General features: G+C 37.9%; 1 protein-coding gene across 4 annotated transcripts in view; it reads right to left on the bottom strand.

Moving 5' to 3' along the window:
* The window catches only part of atrnl1a (attractin-like 1a), a 251,671-nt gene that overhangs the window by 45,926 nt on the left and 179,017 nt on the right, over positions 1-26,728 (bottom strand). For 2 of the 4 annotated variants that reach the window (XM_044136568.1, XM_044136570.1), the window contains exon 28: positions 5,694-5,753. The exons of the other annotated variants lie outside the window; for them this stretch is intronic. In XM_044136568.1, the coding sequence (XP_043992503.1) occupies positions 5,694-5,753 (60 nt within the window). The remainder of the gene's footprint in view (positions 1-5,693; positions 5,754-26,728) is intronic. 4 annotated transcript variants of the gene reach the window in all.

Here is a 26,728-nt window from a genome sequence, read left to right as displayed (position 1 = left end):
TCTCTTTGATTTAAAGTGTTCTTGTCACAACCTTAGTTGTGTACAGCGCTGGGTCAATCTGCTAGCACTAATGCAGATTAGTGGAGCTAATTCATTGTTTAGTCCTTTAGCGCTTTGCTAACTTTTTTGGATAAAAACGTTTTGGGTAAAATGCTTTAGAATGAATGATTTAATACTAAAGCGCTTTAAAAAAATTTATTTGACTGTTCTGTAAAATTTCAGTTGATTAAAGTTTCATATCTGTGGTGAAATTTTGGTTATCGACTCTTCAAGGAGACGTCTAAGTTCATGCTCTTATCTTAAAGTGGGTGAATACTGTTTATTGCTGCGTAAATAATTTGAAATAAACAATAACTTTATTTCAAACCAACATTCAAGAACAGTGCAAAATATGAACACATATACTACATTTATGTAAACCTAAATACAATATGCAAGAACATTGAAGAGCATGTAAATTATCAAAATTAAATTGATGCTCAAGTGTTGTAGTCTTTTAAAAGCAGATATAATTTGAATTGAAATTAGTGCTTTAGCATTAGCATAAGTATTGTAATGTTCATGGTTAGTTCTTTAGGGTTAGCACTAACATCTTAGATAGCGGTGCCCAACACTGGTTATAGAAAGCTGAAATTTTTGACAGTAAAAACAAAGTAAATTTGACGTTTTGTAGAGGCATGTTTGAGATGTGAAGTTGATAAGATGAAGGCAAATTAAGCTCATACCCGAATACAGCTGAGATCATTCGCAATTTTTATTTTACTAAAAAATGTAAAAACTACCAAGAAACAATGGCAAAGAGGAGAATTTTACAAAAACTCAAGGCTTTTATGGACAATGCCAGACACCCTCTGCACACTGTCATCAGCATCCAGGAAAGCAGATGCAGTGGGAGATTGATTCTTCCAAAATGAAGGATCAACAGACTCAGACAGTCTCCTTTGTCCCTTGTGCAACGAAACTCTTCAACTTCTCATTAGAGGTTGGAAGGAGGGCTAACAGCAGTACAATATAAACATCAGGACTATAGGATGGGGCTTAAATAAATAAACAAATACACTAAAAAATAAATAAATACATAATAATTTAAGTATTGATGTATTGTTTGATATGTTAGTGCTCTGTGGGAGACGGGAACTACAATTTCCCTGAAGGTGAATCTATCTATCTATCTATATCCAGTTATTGTAGAAATACAGTGTTTACTTATAAATAATTAACCAAACTGAATTCAAAATATTTTGTTGGAGTTCTAAATAAAGTTTACTTTCAATCAGAGTTGCTTCAGGCTATCAAGAAACAATTACAGGAATAAGGTTACATTTCTTTTGTTTCTAGGTTATAAATAATTTTAATAAAATATATTTGCTAACCACTTTTCCTTCCAGATGTTATGAACAAACAGATGTTGACTTTTGCTCATAAAGTTGGAAACAGTTGGTCTATAGGAGGTTAACACTTATAATAAAAAAAAAAAGAATAAAAATGACAAAATGCAAGAAAACTAGAGAGTAAGACAATTCAGAGCCAAAGACTCAAATAGACTGGACAAAATCATCAGGAAAGCTGGCTCTGTACTGGGACTAAGGCTGGAGTCCCTGGAAACTGTGGTGGAGAGGAGGACACTGAGGAAGGTTCTGTCTATCATGGACAATAAACAGAACCCTCTCCACCACATAGTGGACAGACAGCGGAGCACCTTCTCACATAGACTGCTCCAGCTCCGCTGTCGTATGGACAGATACAGGAAATCCTTCCTGCCACATGCCATCTCACTGTACAATAAAAGCTAGATCATTGTTCTGCACTAATCAGCCCAATTTGCACAAATGCACTGTGACACACTTGCTGTACATATATTTACGTATAAATATCTGCATTTTTTGAATCTCTGCAAGGACTGCTCTTAAGTTGTATCTTATATTTTACAGCACTTTATAATTTTACAATTTGTAGCATTTTGTATTTTATATTTTGTTTTATTTTATCTACAGCTACTACTCTATGGTAGTTGTTGCTGTGTTTGTCTCTGTGCTGCAACTGCGAAGTAATGTCCCTGCTGGGATGAATAGAGTATTTCTATTCTATTCTATTCTATTCTATGATAAAAATGGAGAAAAAGAAAGTATCAAGGAAACAAAGTTGAAGGGTCATAAAAAGAGAAAGGAAATAAGCCATTTCTAAATGTCAAGAGCTTCCACACTGTGTTAGCCCTCCCTAAACAAAAGCACCTCTCGTACCTCTGTGTCCTCTCTTGTTTCTGAAAAAGGGCTGACATTAACTAGCTGTCAGGTGTTGTGGGAGCGAGCCGCCGGCTGCTGGCGTGCCAGTGTCAGGCTCTTTAAGCATGAATGAATACTACACCTGTAGTTACAGCGGCACAGAGGCAGCAGCTCACTCTGTTAGCATGCTGCTGCGCTGGCTAATGTGATGTCTTCTCTTGTTAGTTGTCAGCGCTTTGCTAGCTCTCCTCAGGTGACAGTTTGTGCTCGGTAGCATTGCTGTTAGCTCCCTGCTGATGCCAACTTGAATCAGTGAGAAGTGAGAAGGTGTGGGTGGGATGTACTGTGAGCTTCAGTGTTGGGAAATACATCCTCTCTAAACTGTTGTAGATAAGTGGTAAACATTACTGGTAGCAGCATTTTTAGAATATAGGTTTAAATGACAAGAGAAAATAATGATTCATGCAATATTTCAGATTATTTTTCACTTTACTGGAAGCCAAAACGTTGGTGGGACGCCTTCTGTTCTGGTTTGGTTCCGGTTCATTTCATTCATCCGGAACTTTGGTTCCGGATCAAAGTTCAGAGTTTTAGTCGAACAATATGGATATGGATAACAATATAGATAGCAAGGCATAGAAAGCATTTTTGTCTGGGTGCTTTTCCACATGAACAAACACAACTACAATATTCTAAACACAATAGTTTTGCTTGCAGAGGGGGCCAAAAAGTTGACCAAGGTGGACTTGACAAGAAGTGATGAATGACAGGATCTTGAAAACAAAACATGATGTTTGTTGGCCCATTGGCCTCACCATTCTGGGTTATCTGCTTTTACCCAGGTTGCCATTTGTCATTGGTCTCCTACGCTGAGGTATATTTTTTGCTCTTATCCTCCTAATTCAATACTCCTCTCTTAGATTATGGGAAAAAGCTTGTCCTTGACTTGGTTAAGAAGACCACTTGCATGTGCTTGTACTCTTCAATCGGTTGGGTGTTGTAAAATGCCTTTTGACGAGTCCTTGAGTGGGAACAAGGACAAGACAGTAACCATCTTCTGTGTCTGGCTGTCAGGCTGTAAATCAGCCATAAAATGCCTAATTAACTCTGCAGTGCTGGAAACAAGCACCAACGCACTGGCCTCTATCAGCTGGAAAGAAAGAAAAAAGAGAAGAAGACTGGCAGGAGTATGCATTTGCACATTTCATTTTCTGTACGGACTCAAGGCAAGTACCTAAATCACAAAAAAAGACACAAAGTTACCATATAGAGTGAGAATTTCTTCATCCCTGCACTTCAATGTGCTTGTTTATCTGTCCTCAAGGGGAGGCATGACATCCGAATGCACATTCAGCCATCCTTCCATCCTCCTGACCGTGTCGGCTGGACAGACTGATGCGTAAACAGCCCGGAGCTGCAACAATGAAGCCAATCACATGGCGAATTACATTTCACAGAGCGCCGCTTAACCAAAAGCAGCACCTGTGAGCTCAAATTGCCAGTCCTCTTAGATGGATTGGAAATGCCAGTGTAATGTGCTGTTTGCTGATTTCAGAAGCAGGCTTGTGCAAATGACGAGCTTAAAAACACCCCGAGTGGCTCGTTGCTACTACAGCTGCAATTAAACACCAGAAGGGCGGAAAACAAACACACATTTATGAGCAGGTAGATGAGGCAATAATGAAGCTGCATGCATTCTGTATCCCACAGCAACAAATTGCTGTAAACTCACACATAAAACCAGTTGGCACTGTTGGTTGTATTTGGGTTTGCATTATCTAAAAATGATTTTAGCCACAAAGCGACGAAATGTATGGATGCTCTCAGACCTCCCAGAAGTATTTTACATCTAACTACATATTTTACATGTCATTTGTCTTCTCATTTATTTTGTCAACATTCTTTTGTCAACATTGTGGATAATTATAACTTATAAAACGTTTTCTTATTTTTAAGATTTACCAATAAGTTTATCATGAAAAGCACTAATAGAGATACAAGTACTGACAGTCTGATTCAAAATATATCATGACTGATTCTTTTGTTTTGCATTGACATCAGTTTTTTCAAGCTAAATTGTGCTTCTTTCCCGCTCAACTTTTCAGCTTTGTATTGAAAACACTGAAATTCAGCATAATAATAAAAAAAAATAAATAAATAAATAAAAAACTTGCTTTATTTAACTCAATGGGAAATTAAAAGCTGTAGTAACTCATATCATCCACATTCTTGTGGATGTTGTGGCCAGGGCCTGGATAACACCATCAGTTGTTAACTAAATGCTAATCCACATCATTTACTTTTGTCGCTGCTCTTTAAGTTTCTGCCTGGACATATTTAGAAAGCTGGGAGAAAGATGCTGGAGTAGGGGATCTTGCGCTTTATGATCAATATGTTGAGCAGTATCAACTTTGTTGTCACTGGCCAAACTTTAACTCCACTGTACAATTCCAACTCTGATGAAAAAAGAAGGAATTACACAAAACATCCTTTTCTGCTAAAACAGAAGAGTTGTTTTTTTTTTTAAGTTTATGACATTAAAAGAGCAAATCAACTGAAAATGCATAAGAAACAAACTTTAAAAACAATGTGTGAAACTAGTGATGTATTCACTAATACATCACTGCTCAAACACATTTAACTCAATAATTCCCTTTCTAGGTGCAATGCAAAAACCTCAGCCCATGTTTCTCCAGTCCATCTGTAACCTGACAAGATGGTTTAATCAATTCCAAGGGGAACTTGTTTGGTGTGATTGACGTTTTAATCAGAGGCACAAGAGAAACCATCCCTTCTAGACAAGGCACTGTAACTCTTTCCAACCAGGTTTTATTAGTTCTAAACTATTCTTCACAGGAATGGTTAAAGTTAACAAACATACTTTGATGAGCACCAGTACAAGGTATGATCCAGTTACAAGGCTCTTCACAAATAATTTTTGCTGTTATATGGAACAACTATGTTAAAATCTTCAGAGTGAACATTTCTATCTTCTCAGACTGATTATGAGAAAAAAAAGATTAAAGTTTGGTTCCTCAGCAATGAGTGAAAACTTAGAGTAAAGGATGAGAAGAGTTACAGGGTTTTAATACAGTTATGATTTATTGCATTATGTGACACTATTTTCATGAGCGTGGCTTTAACCAGCTCTGCCCAGTCTGCCCAGACCAGATTCTTTCCCATTCGCAGACGTTGTTGTTGATTACTTCTTTATTGTAACAATGCTTGTAAAGCCTCTTTTTCCCCTTGGATGTGCCCATATTTACAAGGAAAATGTATTTCAACAGAGTATATGGGTTACACCCAGATAGAACAAACACAATCTTCTGAACCTTTTAATGTTACAGAATTTCAAATTCTAATTAATCCAGAAGAAAAGAGGATTTAGCAGTCAATTATTGTTCTTAAACAGAAATCAGACCTTTAAGGTGATGATTGGAAAATTGTCAACAAAATCTCTGACAGATATACCTGAAAAGTGAAATCTTCATTCAGTTTTCTCTGATCAGCAAGAGCTCTGACCTCATCTCGCTTCAGAACAGGAATAAAAGTTCAGTCAAATCACACAGTAGTCCACAATAAACATATAGAAAAAATCAGCTCTGAAAATTGAATATTTTGCTAGAAGTGACAGAAGGCCTTCTGGGTTTTTTTCAGATTTCTTAGTGAAATCCATCCATCCATCCATCCATTTTCTATTCACCCTTTGTCTCTGATGGGGTCGGGAGGGTTGCTGGTGCCTATCCCCAGCTAACGTTCCGGGCGAGAGGCGGGGTCACCCTGGACAGGTCGCCAGTCTGTCGCAGGGCAACACAGAGAACAGACAGGACAAACAACCATTCACACACACACTCACACCTAGGGAGAATTTAGAGAGACCAATTAACCTGACAGTCATGTTTTTGGACTGTGGGAGGAAGCCGGAGAACCCGGAGAGAACCCACCATGCACAGGGAGAACATGGAAACTCCATGCAGAAAGACCCCGGGCCGGGAATCGAACCCAGGACCTTCATGCTGCAAGGCAACAGCTCTACCAACTGCGCCACTGTGTAGCCCTTTCTCAGTGAAATGAAAAAAATATATATTTAGATCCTAGCTGAGTTTTATCAATATACTACATCAATCAATGACAACATTTTGTTGTCTATATGAATTTAGAAAGAACAGTCAGAGAAACACTGCTTCTCTCTCTATAAAAAGGTAGAATTGGTCATGAGAGCAAAAACCACACTCACATTCACTCACATAGAGACGCTGAAGCATCCCAAAAAGATTATAGATGTACCAAGAGACACACACTCTGAAAGCATTGCTTTGTTGGAACGTCATAAAAGGCATCAAGACAAATAACGCATTCATAAAACTCTGATTGATACTGATAAGTATTCAATTATTCCTTGATTATGTGGCTTTGAAGCTCAGTGTTGTGACTAGAGACATGATTTCCAGCTTTTCCTCTCAGCATAAAGATATTAGCTATTGAAAGAAGAATGAATGCATGCAGACGATCTGTCCACAGAGAGGCTGCTGTTCTGATTACTTGATATTACGCAGCTGCTTTTTAGAAAGGATGCACACATGGGTGCTCTTGCAAATTTACATCATAAAAAGTACTTGGCTAAAAAGACAAATATGCACAGACAAACAGGTGCATGCAAAGATGCACACACTGGGAATCACACCCAAGCACACACACACACACTTCTCTGCCGGTGAAATCTGTATGCCAGGCAAACCAGAACCGGGAGGCGATAAGAAATCTCATTTCCGGCATGTTTGCCAAGTTTCCAGACGGCATTTGTCTTCTGGCTGAATGTGGGGAGTGGGATCTGAGTCGAGTAAACAAGGGCACAGATATCCTGTCTGATAGAATTTGCCACTTCATACCAGCTTCCATCAGAGACTGGACAAACACTCACAGATCGTGTTCAACATCTGCTGCAGTGTTAGAGGTAAGGCCGGGCAGAACCGATTTCACTGAAACTTCAGGACTGGACTTCAAGTCAGACTAAGGCAGCGTGAAATCCTAGTGAATGTGTAATGCAGGAGCTAACAGCAATCTCTGGGTAAGGTATGAGTGTTTACTTACAAATGTGACAAAGATCTTCATTCAGGTCATTTCTATTTCTGTTTCCGTTGTCACACTACACCAAACTGTGTAATTCTAAGCCAAACAAGATTTAAAACTACATAAAAGGTCTACACATAGTTCTACTGTGCTCTATCGGTGTAGTTCTACACAAAACATCATCATTTAAAAAAAAAGACATGGCTTGCAAGTTCGCATGAATCATAAAAACAGTTTTGAATTTTTACCACTCTGGAACTCAATTTCAAAATAGATAATTTCTGGTTTCCCAAGACGCTGGATTTGAAGACAAAAACCTTTTGTGGATACACCTAAAATCGTCTCCATGTGGATGAGGCCTGTGCCTCACGAATGGTCTTTAGACAAGAAAAACAGTGGATGCAAACCTTTGTCTATAGTCACTAAGTGTGGACAATATTGAAAAAATATGTTCCTAGTAAATAAACTTCCTCCAAAGGGTTGCTTGACTTAGTGCAGAACAGAGGTGCTGGTTCAGAAGTCAGAAGCTTTCTACAGAGGAAGACACATTTAAATGGAGCAAACATGAACGCTACTCTACTAGAGAGAACAGATCTGAAGAACAGCTTAAAAAAACATCTGCGTTCTAGTAATGGCAGGGGGAACAAAGATGGAAGAAGCTTTGTACTGGAGGCTGTTTATAGTAAATTAAGAGGATAAATACTTAAAAATGCTTTGAAGGAGATTACTGCATTCATTAGACTGAATCAACTTATCAAAAAGATGTCTTCCAAACCTTTTCAACTGTAATGTAATATTATCAAAAGGTGTTGTTTTTATTAAATTTACAGTCACATTAACTAAAGTACACCTTCTCTCAATTAGTCTGTGACACAAGAGGAATAGTGGTAAAACGTCTGGATATAGCAGCAACAAATATTCCTTACAAAGCATGAGAACTTTGTACATTTTAGAAGTAACCAAGAACAAAGTAGCAGCATCAGATAGTTCTGGCTTGGCCAGAGTGCAGGCTTTTTAAATATAACAAAGGACGCCCAGAGATGCTGAGTGACTGGATTTCTGCTGGAGCTGGCTGAAGAGGAGCTGATGCATTCCAAGAAGTTTCTTCAGTCGCAGCATCTAATATGTTCTGTTTAGACTTTCTACAATTAGATCTGATGATTTGCGAGTGCTTTGGATTCTTTTTTTGTGTCCAAAGTCTCTTTAGAAAGTGGGGCTGAAAAACTTGCTCAGTTTCTGTGACACATTCTGACAAGGCCATAAAATAAATCCCAATTGATTTGCAGAGCTAATTAGAGAAGGCCAGTGAGACACAAAGAGACAGAAGAGGCTTATAGATCGGACAGCTTGTAGCTGTATGTCTGAACAATACTCACACCAATCAGCTCTATTCACATTTAACTGTCAATTACGGCCAGTGTTTTGACACGAGAAATAACTAAATGGTCATCTAAATTAAGACAGAATAAAAACTACAACACACTGAATAGAAATAACATAAATGAGGCCAAATTATCTGAAAAGAAATGTGAAAAATAAAACAAAAACTTTTACATGCATCTTATTATGTTGCAGAAAAGATGGAAAAACCTTTTAGTTCACCAGTCTGGGAAAGACCAAAATAAATATACTGCATTTCTGATTAGATTAGGCAACAATGTTTCTCATTTCTGATGTAATTAAAATGCTGCCCTAAAGAGGCTAGTCAATAAACATTCAGCTAATATAATGTAAGCAATGCTCAAAATACAGTACTATGAGGGGCCGTTTACGACAAAAACTATGTTTTGTCTCTCACACATTGCTAAAGACTCATTCACGCACAAAAAATATTAAAATTGCACATGTATGCTATTAAAATGTCACACATGCATACATTTTTTTCCTCACATGCACACATAAAAGACTAAGATTGCACATATAAACTAAAAATATTGCACACACACACACACACACACGCACACAAAGCATACAGACATACTATTCTGAATGACAGGTTGAAAATGTATGTGTGTGAACTAACAATAGGCTGGCTGAATGAATGAATGAATCAATGGGAATGGGACTTGTATTTCCTCTGAGAGATTCATAGTTGTCTGTTTGCAAGACACATTTTTGGTCTGTGTGAGAGTTGTCACGGAAGAGGCGGGGCATAATTTGGAGATCAGATGACGTTGCTACCACAGTGAAGTTAGTTTGAAGTTGGATATTGGTGCTTCTCGGTATAAGCGGCGTTTAAATAATGTTAATTTCGGCCAGCCGTTCTCTACCGCTCCCCCCTCAAGCGCTAGGAGGTTCACTTAGGGCTCTAACGCCGCTTTCTCCATGACAGTTTCACAGTAGCAACCTGTGAAACTCTAGCAAACTCCAAGAGAGTTAAGACAATGAAGGAAAACTGTGTTGTCCACAAAAAAACATTGAGACAAGCTGGAGATTTTCACTTAGGATGTACTCACCTTCATTACCAGCAGTTTAGACATTGACTGTGCGTTGAGTTATTTTGAGGGAACAGCAAATTTACACTGTCATACAAGCCGACTGCTACTAAGTAGTCAGACTGCTAAGCTAATACCACGGACTGTCAAAGATAAGATATATTTCACTTTTGAGAGATGTATGGAGCTGGTGTCTCTGCATTTTAGGGCTACACGTCAATGAATAGCTTCATTTAAGGTAAGTGTTCTGGTGTTTTGGTTTTCAACCAACCCTTGTAAGAATGGTGAAAAAACTTTCTAACATTAAAAACATCATCTGTGCTCACACGTGCCTGCCTGTTTTCAGAATCAGGGATTCAGAACAATGTTTGGATCTGTAGGCTGATTGACGTGAACTGAACTACCTGTATCTGTGACTCCATCAGATCACAGAAAAGCTCAAGTGGTAATCCAATCTATCACACAGGACAAATCAGTACCTGAGAACAAACAAAAATTCAAAACATGAATGAGCTGCAAACTCTTGAGTTTGTTGATGGTTTCAGTCACCAGTGGGCACAGTTCAGCTACTGAGGTTTTCATATGTTTCTTTCTTCCTGACATCATTTCTCATATTTTCATTTACAACTTCACTTTTAATGCTTTCCTCTTCAGTTTAAAATTACAATATGAACTGAAGGTTCTGATCAATAATATTGAGTTTTTTTAATGCAGTCTGCTTTTATTGTTATTCTGGAGAAACCTGTGAAAGCAGAGCGTCATCCAATGAGTTCACAGCTTCAGCAGATGAGCAGATGAAGGAAACTGAACTTTTATATTTATGATCCATTTTTTCTTAGAATGTTGAAGGAAATATGACCATCACTTTACATTTAAATATGGTTGTGATGTCTTTAATGAACAGTTCCATCAGCTCACTTTTTGATAATTGATTTTAAAAAAACAACTAGTAGTGTTTTGAAATAGCCCTCAATTAGAAATGTAGAATGAATCAGTTAAAGACTCTTTTATTCTGACATCTAAAATGAAAAAAATTAAGTAAATGAGAGCAGATTTGTGGAAATTCAGGCAAATTAAAACAGCAAAAAGAAATAGAATGGATTAATGAGGTTAATGAGTAAACAAAAGCCGGGCTCAAAATGTCACAGAAAAACAATAAATCTGCTGATTGGAGAACAACATCATAACTTCTATATTATCTAAACTTTATTTTATTAGAAAAAAAGAATTGAACAAGAACTATTTGAAAAAAATTATAAGTTCACTTTTGACCGCTTTAAAATCAACTAGTTACTTTTCAGGTACAGTAAAAAAAACAAGTTTGAAAAGAAGGCCAGACAAATTCTGGGTAATAAGAGTGAAAGGACATTCAAGGTGGATTTCTGTAAATCTCAGAAATCTGTGTTTCTGGGGAGTACTAACACAAACTGAACCAGTTGCCTCTCAGATGTTAACTCCATCAAACGTAACCTCAGCTTAGTGGTGACCCACTCCACGAAATCAGCAGCTGTCAACAGAGCAAGGTGAACACAAAGACACAAAGACTTAAAAGGGGAAAACAAAGAGTGTTCTCAGAGCTCATCTAATGCACCATATCACATTAACCATCATCACTGTCCAGACCAGACAGCAGTCATCCATCCATCTCCAGGAGTCAGAATACATCCAGTGCAACAGAAAGAAGGAATCTCTGGGTGAGTGTTTCTGATCTCAGCTCCTGTCAAGAAAATCCGAGATCATCCCACTTCCCCATGCTGGAGATTTTAGTTTAACAGTAAAAATAAATAAAGTTTTCCTTAAAATGAATCACTCAAGTAAAATCTAGACCCAACATTAGACTTAAATGTCAATAAAATCAATTTGGTTGTGTGTGTTGTTTCTGTCTCCTGCAAACTTTGCTTTAATTCTACTTTTTTCTATTTAATCATAAGAAATCATAGTCAAGACAGAGAGAGTCATGAAACAGGAAGAGCAGGTTTCCTGGAAAAAGAGGAAGTAAGGTTCCAGCCTGCAGTTTTATAAAAATAGTTCAGACTATTACTTATCTCAAAGCATGAAAGTTTTAAAGAAAGAAATCTAAATATTGTGAGTAATTGGATAAGATTCAAAGTAAAATACTTATATTAATATTGGTTTACTTGTAATAATACTTACACTTACACTTACATTAGTGGGAACTCTTAGAAGTAAAACAAGTAACTTTAACTTTGATATCAAATAATAAGAATCATGGATTATTCTTGGTTTCTTTACAGAAAACATTTGTAATAACCCACATTAAGATTATAATTAGAGTAACTGATAAATTATGGTTATCATAACATTATAAATGAATGATAAATCAGAGAAGCTAAAGAAGTTATAAATGTTATTTTTACTCTGAACTTGAAATGGTGTAAAAGGTGTAACTGCAATTAAAGATCACTGATGTATTGGAGGTAGATGGTAGGTGAAAGGTTAAGGGAAAAAGGGGAACTAACCGGAGAGCAGAGATGGTCAAGTCCTTATTTGGAAACAGGAGAGCAGAGATGGACAACGCCTTATTTTGAAACAGGTTGTTAAGCAACCTGAGACATTAGCACAGACATCAGGACACAATGTCTCTAAGACAGTGATGGAGATGAGATCATCTGTCCAAGCAGGTAGCCAATCAAATAAGCACAGCAACAGTGCTAGCCAATGCAAATGAACCAAAATCAAATAATCTATGGTTGCTGAAATGCAATGAATTGATGTTCTATGTGAGGAATGGCAAGGTGTGGGTGTCACTCAGAATCTGACTTCTCGGAAAAAGGGGTCGTGTCCTACGTGACCGGGTTGATGTGACCCAGGTCACAAGTGTCACAAGTGCATTAGTGTCACAACTGCTTTAGTTCGCAATCAGGTTGATGTGACCCAAGTTATAAATGTCACAGGTACGTTATTGCGCAGTCTTCAACAGTCCCTAAGACAGAGATCTGAGTTGACGATTGGGGCCTGGTTGAATAGGCGGGCAAATGCACGCAGCACCCCTGCTCTCTCTCTCTCTATCTGTGATACATGCCCACAAGTGCAGAAAAGTATAAAACCATGAGACCGAGGTGATACGATGTTCTTCGTCCCCGGCGCTGAGACTCGACACAAGTGCGGCCAGAAAACCAGCAGAGGACTACGCTCTGGAACCAAGGAAAGCGCCTCACAAGGAGGACAACGGAGCTCCTCACGCCGGACTAAAGGGCGAGATCCACCGACCCACTGCCTTGGTTCCTCATTGGATTTCCACACTCTGCTCTCGACCCAACGATCTCAAATTACATCGCAACGGACTTGGGGAACTGAACAAAAGTCACAGGATCGACCAAGAGCTGTTCGGCTGGACGAAGCAGACAGTTCATTTTGTTTCGGGTCCAAGGAGAGTTTATGTTTCAAGGGAAAGACTCTGACCAAGGACTACAAGGACTTCTGTTGCCGAGATCTAGTTCCACCGATGGGTATGAGTTGTGCCGCACCCAAAGCCTCATTTGACCAATAGATGACAGTGTAGGGAGGTTGTTAGGTAAAGGTTGAATTGATCTAAATTTTATTGATTTTCTTTGTATGGTAGTCTCAAGTAAATTCTGTATGCCTGTCATTTTCCCTGCTAAAGCTTGCTTAATAAATACATATATCTTAAAAATTCTGATTAGGTTGTGGACATTGAAATTAATTGAGTCATTTGAATTAAAGTTCTTCTATTTATAGTAAAATCAGTATACATGATTCTAGTAATGTGGTGGCTTCGGACTTTCCTTTGGTGAGAGTAAAATAATGACCCTGTGATTTGAATCCTAGTCACTAAATATTATCTAGCCGTTACCAAGTGCACGTTACGACAGGAAGAGAACTACCGTTAACAGAAGTGGTTATTGGAACTATGCAGCTGTGATGGCTACTCGGTTGATTGTTCCTTAACTGAAGAGGGTCATAACTTCTGGATAGGAGGTAGTTAGTGCTAGACGAATCTCTTCCGCCACCAGTTTAAACAGATTATCTCCTATAGATCTTGTTCAGGGTAAGACCCGGGTCTTAGAGATTTTCCGGACCTGTTAGACAGAGAACTGGGTCAGTAGTCAGCCCGAGGAGTTGTGAGGAGAGGGCGGGGCTGGCTATTGCGTAGTAACAAACACTCCTCACACAGTTCTGTTTCTTTCTTCACATAATTTGCAGCTGGAGCTAATCTGGAGCACTCCACACACCAAACTCTGCAGTAAGACATGTAAGTTTTCCAATTCTTAAGCATGCCAATATTTGATATGCTTCATATGTTCTGCTGGTTCCCATACATACTTATTTTCTGGAACCAATAGAGTTAAATAGCAATCATTTTTATCAGCTGGACTATGGAATAATTATTTTCTAAACATCATCAGATATAAACCAGCTAGAAAGTGAGCTGCTACTTTCAATCCTCAGAAACTGGAATTCAGCCGTTAACATGTTGACATTTCAGTAACCAGCAACTGGAGAACATTTCAAAACTTTTAAAGGGACAGTATAATGTGTTTCCAGGCACATAGTTCCATTTTATAGCACAATTAAGTAACTATGCTACCTTCAGTGGTTATAACAAAGTTATAAATATATCAAAAATTATTTAAAATAAAATTGACTTCCCAATTTAACACCTTGAAATTGGGCCTCTGTCTCTTTAAAACTCCTGCTCTTTCTGAAGCTCCTCCTTCAGGACGTCATTCCAGCATCACTTCCCTTTAAAGTCTTTACCAGCATCACAATGTGAAGTAGCTTCTGTAATGAGCTCAGCTGTTCCACCAGGTGTTTGCTAATTGTTGCTAGCTAGTCTGAAGGAGATGGGGAGGGGTGTGGTAAAAGCTCGGAAACTGCAGCTCCAAGGAGGAGCTTGTTTCTCGTATACCCAGGCATTTTTTGCAGCTGAATGGTTGCCATGGAGAATAAATAAATTCTCAAACATGCATAAAAGAATCAAGGCAACACTCCAGGTAGGTTTTTGAATGAGGTAATAACATTATAACATGATGTAAAGTTAAAAAAGTGGATTTAACATACTACTGTCCCTTTAAGAAAAAAGTATGTTTTCAATTTGTCTTAAATGTGCAAATACAGAATTTATTTAGATGCATCCTATTTGATATACTTCTGCATTGGTTACACATGCAACGGCAGATGCCAAGAGTCCGAAGATCAAGATATTAAGCCACTAATTTCATAATGATGGTTTATTTCAAACAGTGAATGTTGGGTCTCACTTCATCCCCAAAAGTCTGACTTTTCATACAGATCCTTAAAAAAGGACTCCTTGTCAAGTCAAACTTGTCACACTATATATCAATTAAAACAGAAAAGTCAATCTTTTTTGATTTTGCTTTGTCAGTCAGTGAAAGTCTTGGTCATTCGTACGCCAAAAGGTGCAGAAACTAAGAATAAATTCACTGCTTTCCACACACATCTTCTGTGTGAGATCCCAGGCTCTTGTGTGTCTGCTTGTAGTAAAAGCTGCAGGTGGTTCTTGTTATCGCCTTGACAGTTTGATTTAGAGGATTTCAACAGGCACACATCCTTTGACTGTGTTGCTCTCTCTCTCTCTCTCTCTCTCTTTCACACACACACACACACAAATGGTCCGCAGTGGCCACACAGACCTGTAAACTTGCCAGTCCTTTAACCACACAAATTATGCAAACAGTGACTGCAGTGCACTGCCAATCTACTTCACTGTTTGTCTTCTTACACACACGCATGGTCCTTTAGTTTCCTTGGGAACAGTCCATTAGCCCATTTAGCCGTGTGTCCTATTAGCATCAACCTCCCATCTGTCTACCCGGCCTCAAAGGAGCAGCACTGTGTGTGTGTTTGTGTGTCCATGCTGAATGTTTGGTATATGTGTGGGTTTCTGATCACTGCCCTTCCTTTATTTTTACAAACTAATCAAATATCAGATTACTTTCCATCAATTCCCACCTGGACCAGCGACACTGCACACAATCATTATCCCTGACCTCTCTGGTTGGCTGCCTGCCACCTGTACTATCCACCAATTAAACTCCACAGCTGATGAGCCAGCTGACTGCTACTTCCTGCCCTGCGACCAATTAGATCGGATGGAGGAGGCGACCCCAGTGAGGGTAGGCTGAATGAGCCTGTCGACCTTTATGGTCAAGGAAAGCAAAACTAATTGCTTGTTAATGGGGTAACAATCCCACAGGCAAACTTTCCTTAATGGGATCATTCCATCTTTCACAACAGGATTATTTCAGGAGATGTTTAATCTTTCTGGACCTAATTCACTGTCCAATCTGATTTATTCAAACCTCAACAAACACAAAGTCATTACTCTGAAGAGAAGTAAAAGTGCTAAAGCTAAAGCACCGATGGAAATGAAGGAATAGTTCATGACTCATTTGCCTCTATGATTTTTAGTGGCACATCAAGACCTCCTCTAAGTTTACCACTGAAATAATAGAGATGGCAGACATAGCAAACATTACACACATTTTTTTTTCATAGACTAAAGCTAAGGTGTAGTCCAAACATAGCCGAATATCTACAAAAACAAATATCTTTTTTTGTGTTTTGGTCTTTCATACACACAAGACTCAACATAATGCCCAGTGAAGATTACAAATAATAAGTAATCTTTCTTTTTGTTGAACTGTTTGATATGACTAAGCACAATTGTTTATAAAAACTCTAACCAAAGATGAGATTTGAGAAAACTCCATATTTGTGCTTATGTGTGGACATGAGAAAACAAAGATTTAGGGTCCCATGCATTACAGTCTGAGACAAAAAATGCACCAATTTATACAAATAAAAACTTTGATATGAGTCCCAATCAACATCATCTTGTGTTTCAATATCTTCATATTCTAATACACTATTTAAAAGCAGCCAAATTCAACTTATTGAGGAATATTAGACATGTCTTCTTTATAAATCTCAGGTGATAATGCTTTTTAGAAAAAGCAGCAATCAATATTTCAGCTTATCACTTGTCAATTTTTTTTTTAAGTAATTGAAGTTATGTCCAGTTAATGATTCTGATATACACTTCAGATAAAAACTTTGGGAAAGAAACACGCACTAGATTTGTAAAACCGCCTTTGTGTGTCTGTTCTACGAAATTTGTTGGTAAAGTTGCAGATGTCAGCACTACTCAACACAACAAGGCCCCATCTCATTCAAAATGGCCTCAGGTTCCCAGAACACACAACTCATCAAGTGAGTGTGTGCGTGTATGCGGGCGTGTGTATGTGTGTGTCCAAACTGTCACTTTATTTGTTCATGTCGAAGGAGTCAGCAAGTTTCCCTGCCTGGCTGTGGGCCTCATCCTCAGATCCTATAACAAGGAGCCAGTCAATCAATCTCTAATCAATAGCTATTTGTAAAAGTGCGTGTGCATGAGTGTGTGTGTGTCAGGCTGACTAATTCAGACATAGAGACATGCAGTGCCCAGGCTCCCAAGCTGCATTCAGTGCCAGAGGAGGAAATGAGCAGCAGCAGTGTGTAGCGCTGAGCTCTGCCATCCAGAGGGGAACGCTGGCGAACGCTGGGGAGTCGATAACGTCGGTCTGAGCAAATATTCAGAAAGAGGATGGAGAGGCCCAGAGCATGAACACACTAAGAGGTGAGGGAGGAGAAGGCTGGGCTTTGGCCAATAAACAAGCCAGCACAGCACTACTGCAGATTGCTGTAGAGCTTAAGTATACAGAATAGACACATTAGAGAGTCCATTCCCTTGGAGCAACACAAGGAGAGCTGATCCTGCATCTGTGAGGAAACAAGACGAGTCGATGTGGGAAATTATAGAAAACAGGATGTGTTTGTGATAAACTGATTCCATTTATTTTTTCTCATTAGTTATGGTATTATGTTTCTGTATTTGTATACACTTTTAGAATTCTAAAACACAATTTCTATATATTTAAATCATAAAAAGGGTTTATTTTTCAATGTCAAAACATTTTGTCCAGCAATATAAATAAGATATTCATTAAATGTAATGGAAAGTTGTCCAATGAAATTTATTTTTTCCTTTTCATTTTAGTTTATTTGGTTGTAATTACAAACTACTGAATGTGTATCTGATACACATTCTGTATTTATCATGTATTATGTTTGTAATGTTTGTAATCCATTAAGAAAAAAAATCTTTGTCCACCCAACAGAATGCAGCTCCATAGAAAATGATGGAGTAGGTCAGCCAGGCCCATCAGTGGCGCTGTAAAACTGCCACAAAATGACACAAAACCACCTAAACTTTTCTGCTTTGGGTCCACTAAGATGACCAATAATATTTATTTTTCTAAATGGCAGAAAAGTGAGAGAAACGTCAGATGGAAAAACCTGTGGGTGTGTCAGGTTTGTATGCAGTGATTTACATAAATTAAGTTAATTAGAGCCACAGCTGTGGATGTATTTAATGTTTAATGTTACAATATGCTTCCTCATGAAAACACTGAACCTCCAAAAGTCCGTTTGATCATTTTCCAAACATTTTGACCCAAGTTCCACATTTTAAACAACAATCTTACCACATACTTAATAAATGTATGCAAACCTCTGAGTTACAAAATAATATTGAAAGTATTACTTTTCATTTTATTTATTTGCAAACACCTAGTTTTACTGCTCAACAGCTCATTCAAGGGGATAGCATTGCATATAGCCATGTCATTAAATGCTATTGGATATAACATGTTAATTATTTATACTTGCCTCTAGCAAATAAAAAAACAGAAAAAAATAATAAAATAAACAGAACACATTTAAATTATATTCAAAAAGGAGAATCTAGATATGTCTTTTAGGGGACTTCAGTCTATGTTTATGTTTCTATATCAACATCAGTTAACTTTGTGTATTTCCTTTATGCTCAGCTCAGCAAACTCTTCTATTGTGTGAGTGTGTGTGTGTGTTTGTTTGTAATACCTTGGGGGGAAAAAAGAATGGGATACACTATTTTGGGTCCAGGGGTTAGATGTAGGACTACGGTTGAGTGAATTGAGTTTTGGATAGGGTTAGGTACATAATGGTTAGGGTTAGGATACGGGTAAGGTTTAGGCCATAGAAATGAATGGATGTCAATGGAAAGTCCCCACAAAGGTAGCCACGTAAACATGTGCGTGTGTACAGCCATGACCGAAGTGTAATTTATTATTATTTGCTGCCCTGCAGCTTTGAGTAGCGGCTAATTATCTGGTTAGATTCGTATCTTTTGTGCCTCAGGAGTGTAACAATCAGCACAACCCATTGATTTGCTTCGGTTACTGAAACAATGGACGATGAATTAATCTGTGATGGAATAGATTTCCAACCTGCCTGGTACAGTTAAGCCCTAAAACAGGATTTCTATGATTTATTTCCGTGACTCAAACCCAGATTTATCATCAAAAATGTTATCCAAGGTCTCGGAATTTCTTAAGAGTTAGGCTTGAGAAATGGGTTACTGGGTTTGCCAATTAGCTTGAGTCTATGTCATCATCACTTTCCTTATTAGTGAGAAAACAGGGTAAGAAAAATCACTTTTGAAAGTGGTGGGACAAAGCAATTATCCATGTGGTGTCTGCTGTGACTTTCTGTTGTCTTTGAAAGCCTTCCATCTAAAAGAATTAAAGTGATTTGTAAAATTTCTGCAGCAGAAACCGTGGAAAAGGAGTTTTATTTGGACCGTTTTGATCAAGCCCTCTGCCTTAAATTCAAAGGCCCATGCCCACATTGTAAATATTCATGATTTCACCATTAAAGTGTCCAACAAAGTAAAACTCTTTTGTATCTATGACAACATTATCTTTACAACACAAATTCAGTTTAACCACCATCTTATAATAAACTTTTCCCCTGGCCTTTAACCATGTTTAACAATGCCTTCCCAGCGTGAGCAGAAAATCCCGGCTCTCCGTATCAAAGCGCGAGCTTGTTAAGAATCTTAAATATAAAGAGGTCATCAGTGAAAGCTGATTGCTAGCGCCTTTCATCAGTGGCTCACAAAAGGCAATATTTATTGTATTAAGTTTTCTTAACTTTTTCTGAATCCTAACATTTTGCTTAGTAATATCTGTATTTGATGCAGTATTATGAGTTGATGGTTGTGATTGGTTGCTATTTTTCCAAGCGAATTAAGTATTTGCAAGGAATACTCTGGATGAAGAAAGACTTGTCTGTTATTGGCTGGTAATATGGCTCATTTAGTTGCAAATACAGACATAAAGCCTAGAACGTGTCGGAACATACATTGAGTGAGCGAGAGTAAGAGAGAGAGAGAGATTTAAACACACAACCCATGCTATTCTTTTTTCACAAAGATTTATATGCTCACTGTGCGTTCAGAATGGTGGGACACACACAGCACCCTATGCAGTAGATTGCTCTTACAACTTCAGCATTATGTGTGTGTGCGTGCACGTAAGTGTGTGTTTGTTTGTTACATGTTGTGGGGACTATTTTCCTGACACATACTACATGGGACCCAAGCCTGGGCCCCACAAATATTGCCACGCAAACATTTGTGTGCGTGTGTGTGTGTGTGTGTGTGTGTGTGTGTGTGTGCAACCAGAATCTTTTATTTTAATTGACTGGATCTTTTAATAGCAGCTGGAGATAGGCACCAGCAACCCTCCCGACCCCATTAGGGAAGAAGGGTGTAAGAAAATGGATGGATGGATCTTTTAATAAAGATCCAGTCAATTACTGGGTTTGCCAATTAGCTTGAGTAAAAAAATAATAATAATAATAAAATATTTTTTTTTTTTTAACATGAAGCAATGTTTAATTTGGAGTCCTTGATTAAATACATTTGAATTGAACGGTGTGCTAACATCCATGCTGGCTCAGTTAATATACCAATGTTGATATAGCAGTTGAGACTTTTAATTAAAGTCTCAACTGCAACACAAATTCACTTTCCTTAAAAGTTGAGACTTTTAATTAAAGTCTCAACTGAACAGATCATAAGTTCGACATTGTGTTTTCAAATGTCTATCCAAAGATATGCTTTAGCCCATTTTTGCTATCACGATTACTGGTGTATAAAAAAACCCACTTAAAACGAATAAACAAAACATTTAGCCTGGCGGGTTGAAAGTAAAGCTTGTCGGGCTAATAATATACTAGAGGAAAGCCTGTTCATAGAAAGGAGAAGAATGTCTGATCAGAGTAATATCAGTTTTTATAAGCAACAATATTAGGAGTACATTAGGCATTACCTACAAATACACTTATAAATATAATACCCAGTTCAGTTGTTCTTGTGCATCGCCTTCATATGCATCTGATATAACGCACACAATTAACTACATATGTCTATATATCTATCTTTACACACAGATAGTTATATAGTTATATATACTTCATTCATGAATAAACTGAATTTAATTAAAGTCTCAACTTGAAGTTCAGACAATAACTGTAATAAAGTGGTTTGTTGCCCCTAGTGGTAGAAATGCAGATATACCTGTTCTAGGTATAGTTCTTATTAGGCCAACTTATTAGCGTTGAGTTGGCAAGAAAGCTGTACTGAAGTGGCTGTCTGTTTTCCTGCGTTCCACCATTAAAAGACTTCGTCTCCACATTCCCTCTGCTTCATTCTTCCAACCCCAGAATATCACAATAACAACTTATATATAATGTATTTCTTGAAACAAATGAAATTATGTACGATTCTTGTTTTATGATATTCAAGACATTCTGCTGTATCATGACATGTCAGATCTTTCAAGTAAATTTCTCTCTTCGAATTGGAACATTTACATAACCACTAGTAAATGATCACAACTTACAAACCAATGTTTCAGCACACCCAATTATTTTGAATTTTTTCTGATTTATTTGACCTGCATATGTTAGAAAAGAAACAGTTTTCCAATAAAGCCACTCTGTGCTAATGCATACAACCTCTCCACAAGAATAATTTGAGAAAAAAATCCTAATGCTAAGAAAAAGGCAATAAGTGGACAGGTGTTCTAAGAAAGCTAAATTCAGATTCTTTAAAAGCCAGAATCTGGAGCAGGGAGATAACTCCTGAGAAATGGAGGAAAGACAAAAAACATAATTCAGAGACACAACAACAAGTCAAAGACTAACCATAAGAACCTAGTCTCATTCCTCAGGGAAAAAACTTCAAAAATGTGTATGTGTTGAGGCAGGTTATGATTCCAAATGTCAAACTGGGGTGAGAGCTTTTAAAACTGCTGCAAAATAGTAAGAAAGGAGATAAAAGATGTGTGCTGATACGAGACAGTGACACTCAACACAAGCCACAACTCGGCAGAAAAAAATAAAAAACCCAAAACATTTCATTCAAAAAGGAACAAAAGATAAAACGAGGATTAGGAGAAAGGATCAGAAGCAGAGCAGGAGATGGAAACAGGGATGTTGTCTCCAAGCAGAGAGACAGGCTGCAAAATGTGTCAAGACAAACTATTGTGTTGTTTTCTTCAGGAGACATCAGCATGAAGATGTAGTGATGGGCAGAGAAATAAATTTTAAAACTAGGGATGCTCTGACCAGGGTTTTTTTGCTGCCAATCTCTACTGACCGATCCCAGCTGGAGCAGTGAAGGGAGATGAAAATTGAGTGAAGGAAGGCGATAGCCAGGCTGACACAAAGCAGTACACCAAGAAGAACCAGATTGTGAATTGTCTTTTTTTTTGTTTGCTTTGTTTTTAAAAGATAAATAATATAATAAGTAAGTATTTTTGTATTCAGCCTTGTTTACTCTGACTCCATTTAATAAAATTCAATCTGCCTTAGAAGTCACTTGATTAATAAAAGAAAGGTTCAGCTGTGTATATCTGAACTTATTCCCAACATGTAACATGGTAGTGGCAGTATCACGCTCTAGCATGTTTTCCTTCAGCAAGGACATGGAAGCTGGTCAAGATCACAACACTTTAATCAAATCTTCTTCCTGGAAGTCTACGGCGCTGGTCTCGTTTCACCACGAGACCGGTGCCGTAAATCACTCCAGGTTTTTACATATTCAAACCGTCAGAAACCTCAAATGCATAAAAAAGATTTTATAAATTATTCTGCTTTTGTATTCATAATCTTTACACTCGCAATTCTAGAGTTTAGATGATGACAGAGCTGCAAACTGGCCCTTTGAGACGTGCTTATTAAGGAGGAAAAATTTAACAGAAAAAGAATCTGTGCAGAGGAGATGAATAAAATAAAGCATGCTGCATAGCAACTTTTCAGCTCTTTTGTTCCAAACCATTAATAAACACAGAGCTAATGCTCTTCCATTCATCTTACTCAGAGCCTGACATTAACTAATATTAAAGCCATTGTGGTAACTCCTCACACCATCCTGCACGGCATAAAAAAAATCCATTTTCAGACACTAAGCAAAGATTTTATCGTCATTTTTGGCTTTGATATCAAACATGATTCAAAATAAAAGGTTTTCACTGACAGTAATGAATCACTTTATATTTCTTTAAAAAATACAGGCAGTGTTTTTGGTAAACAATATATTTCAAATGCAAAATTATGTTGTTTCGCCAAATTACTTTTTGAAGTATTTTAAAAATGATAATGCTCTTATCTTATGTCCAGAAAATGCTCTAGAGTTTTCTGGACACTCAGAAGCTGCTGAATTGTAGCCTCAGTATGACAGAGGCCAGGCTGCCACACACCAGCACGGTCAGCCTTGCTAGAGGTCAGAAAGGCCCATGGAAAGGAGGGTGAAGTGTCTTGCTCAAGGGCACAATGGGGACTCAATCCTTTCACCTCTTGTGATGTTACATTCTAAAGGTTTTTGAAAAGGCTCATTTTTTGTGCACGAAAAAACATTAATATATTAAAAATGCCTGGATGGTTTGTTTTTAACTACGTGGAGTGTTTTCAGAAGCAATAGAAACACAAATGTAAGTACAGAAACATGCAAAATGTGAATTTGGTGTAATACAATGTCAGCTGAGGTGTTTTGGACATCTGATCAGGATGTCATGTACGCAGGTGTTCTAGGTTTTCGCCCACTTGGAGGAGACCCCAGGGAACACCTAGAATCCGCTGGAGGGACCATGTCAGGGCTTGAATCGCAGAGGAAGAGTGATGTCTGGGGTTCCCTGCTAAATGTACAGATATTGTACCATTATTTAATTTAAAGGAGTTTTTTCCTATATATATATATATATATATATATATATATATATATATATATATATATATATATATATATATATATATATATATATATATTCGGTTTTAATTTCTTCGTGATTTTCCGACCACCATCTTGTGGATCCTTGTGGAAATGTAAAACTGATAATACATTTTGATTTTGTAATTGACTGAGGACCTGCTGTCCTTGTGTCTGATTGGGCAATTGACTCAGGAAGGAGACAGTGGTTGGCCCAGGGGAGAGTGGGACCCTCTTGAGAAAAGGCCAAGTATCTCTCTAGAAAGATAAGAGCAGATGTCGGCTCTCCACTTAGCTACAATCACCGTCCTCCATCTGTTTGTGTACTCTGCTCCGTTTGCCTTCTCTTTCTCCCAAGAACGAATCAGCAAACACACAAATCCAGCAAACCTCAGTCCAGTCACTGATGACACGTTGCCAAAATTGTCAACTCAAAAATACCCACAGAGCAAAACGAACATAATTTTATTAAAGTGTCATCACATAAAATATATATAGTACACATTTCAATTTGCTTTGTTGAGTAAATGTTGATAAGTTAGCTTATTATTTGTATTTGCATTAATTTAAATCTAATACCTTTCAGAACCAGACTGAGGAACTTAGTGTGGGTTCAATCTCAAAATTAGCTGAGCAGACCAAAAAAACTGGGTGGTCCAACACCGTGCCACCATATCTGCAAAAAACACGGGTTGGCCAAGTCCATCTGCTGTGTTTAAAAGTTTCCCTCCTTCAAGACATTCAACCTAAGACAAGAACGTATTAGGAACACCATCCTTTGTAACAGGGCAAGAAGCTGTTTGAATGAGCCGTGTTGAAGCAGGAGGACATTTCAGGATCAGATGTGCCCACCTGCACTGAAAAAAATGACTCTTTGGATCAACATAAAAAATCATGGAAAAGATTTCCACCTGATTACTTTGCTTTATTTCAGCACCATGGAATTCTGTTATTCCTATTTAAAGCAAATGTGTCAGGTCAACTTGATTGAACTCATTTCCTATAGTTGGACCCAATGTAATTTAAAAGAGCCAGTCCAACTAATTTGCAATGTTTTGGACCTAATAATTTACTTTACTAAGATTAATGCAAATTAAGTTGAAACCAAGTTTTTTTTGCGGCGCTAGTGGCTCGTATTTTTTTTGAGACAGTAGGCAGACAGGAAACAGGGCGAGGACATGCGGCAAAAGTCGTCGAGACCGGGAGTCGAACCAGAAACGTCCATGTCGAGGACTAAGGCCTCCCAACGTTTAGCTTGCTAAACCCCTGTGCCACCACAGCACACCTGAGAAACCAATTTATGTTACAGTGATACCTTCACACTACTTATTAAGTTGATCAAACTCATAAAAACTAAGTTAGCTCAACAAACATGCCTCATGCTGAAAAAAAGCTATTTAATTGTGTGGAAATCCTTTCAATGTCCTGTCTTCAGCGGTCATTGGGTGGAGGCGGGGTACACCCTGAGGTCAGACAACCATGCACCACTTAAAGGTAACTTGGAGAGAGCAGTTGGCCAGTTTTAGGGCTGTGAGAGGAAGTTGGATTACCCAGAGAGAACCCAACGATGTTAAACATGAAGAAGGACTCCAGGCTGGGATTCGAACCCAAGACATTTGTGCTGTAAGTCAACAGTGCTACCAATTCCTCAAACATGCAGCCCAGCATGAGCTGAGAAGATATGGAATTAAATATGACAAAGTAATTTTGACATACTCCCTCACACTAGTCCACTAGTCTTTCATACAATATTTTTATTGATATGGTATTACACTTCAGCATTCCCCTATGTACTAGAATAACTGTAGGAGGGATTATCAAACTTTTAATGCTTGATTTCTCACTCAGCTCTCAAAGTCCTCACACTCATTCTATAATAATGTCCCACTTAGTTCTAATAATCTTTTGGATATTGAGTCTCATCTCTTGTGTGGCAGCCTGGCTCTTTAAAGCCCTGATGGCTAAAATGTTAATAAGCCAGCTAATAAAAGCAAAAGAAGAGTATTTAGGCAGTCATGCTTGGCTTCTCAGCTGCAGGGGCTCTGTTGTTTGTTTTGAAGCACTAATAATGACTGCACAGACTTATAATTATGAACTTAGTGAGGTGAGGAAATTACTCGAGATGAAGAGACAGCAGGGGAGCAGATTGTTGGAAGGCGCATATCAGAGTCTGCTCCTGACTCACTCCAGTTTACAGGAGGTGAAAATGAATGAGCTGCATCCTTAAAACAACATATTCATCATTCAGACTAAAATAGAGATTGTGCAGACTGACAGCTCATAAGGAAAATTATTTTTTGTTTTCCTATGGATTCACAGAATTCCTAACTTATTTTCATTATGATAGTAATGTCACTGGTAAAACAAAATTAAAAAAGATCTTCAGGACACAAGCTAATACGAATTTCAATACAGAGAAAGTCTGAATTTAATAATTTTACCCAAAAGTAAAATGTTTTTTTTTTTTTTTTAAAGTGTACAAGTCTGTTTTTCAGTGTATGTAAACATCTGGTATGTTAAATTTTCCAAAAAGTTAAGCCTGATTTTTTTTAGAATAAATTTGAGAATGATGCATGAGGAGTACTTTTACTGCTCCAGTGTCTGTTGGTGACCGCCTGGGCCTTTCAGCTTTCTCAGGCTAGCAGATGGTAGAAAACCACCCCAAATGCCTTGTGGGTGGTTTCTCTCCACAATCATGTTTATGTAAAAGCTTTGAATTCTATGTTTTTTGATCTTATGAAGTTTTGCATGGGTAAAATTGTGTTTGCTTCCAATCTGTCAACCAAACATGAAGTGGAGCTGCCATAATCCCAAAAACATGGCAGTTGTTTGTAGTTCTTTCATCCGACACATTGACGTGTTAG

Source organism: Gambusia affinis, linkage group LG13, assembly GCF_019740435.1.
Source record: "Gambusia affinis linkage group LG13, SWU_Gaff_1.0, whole genome shotgun sequence".
In the NCBI taxonomy this organism is placed as follows: domain Eukaryota; kingdom Metazoa; phylum Chordata; class Actinopteri; order Cyprinodontiformes; family Poeciliidae; genus Gambusia; species Gambusia affinis.
Note: the sequence above shows the minus strand (reverse complement) of the source record. Positions and strands in the feature narration are given on the sequence as shown.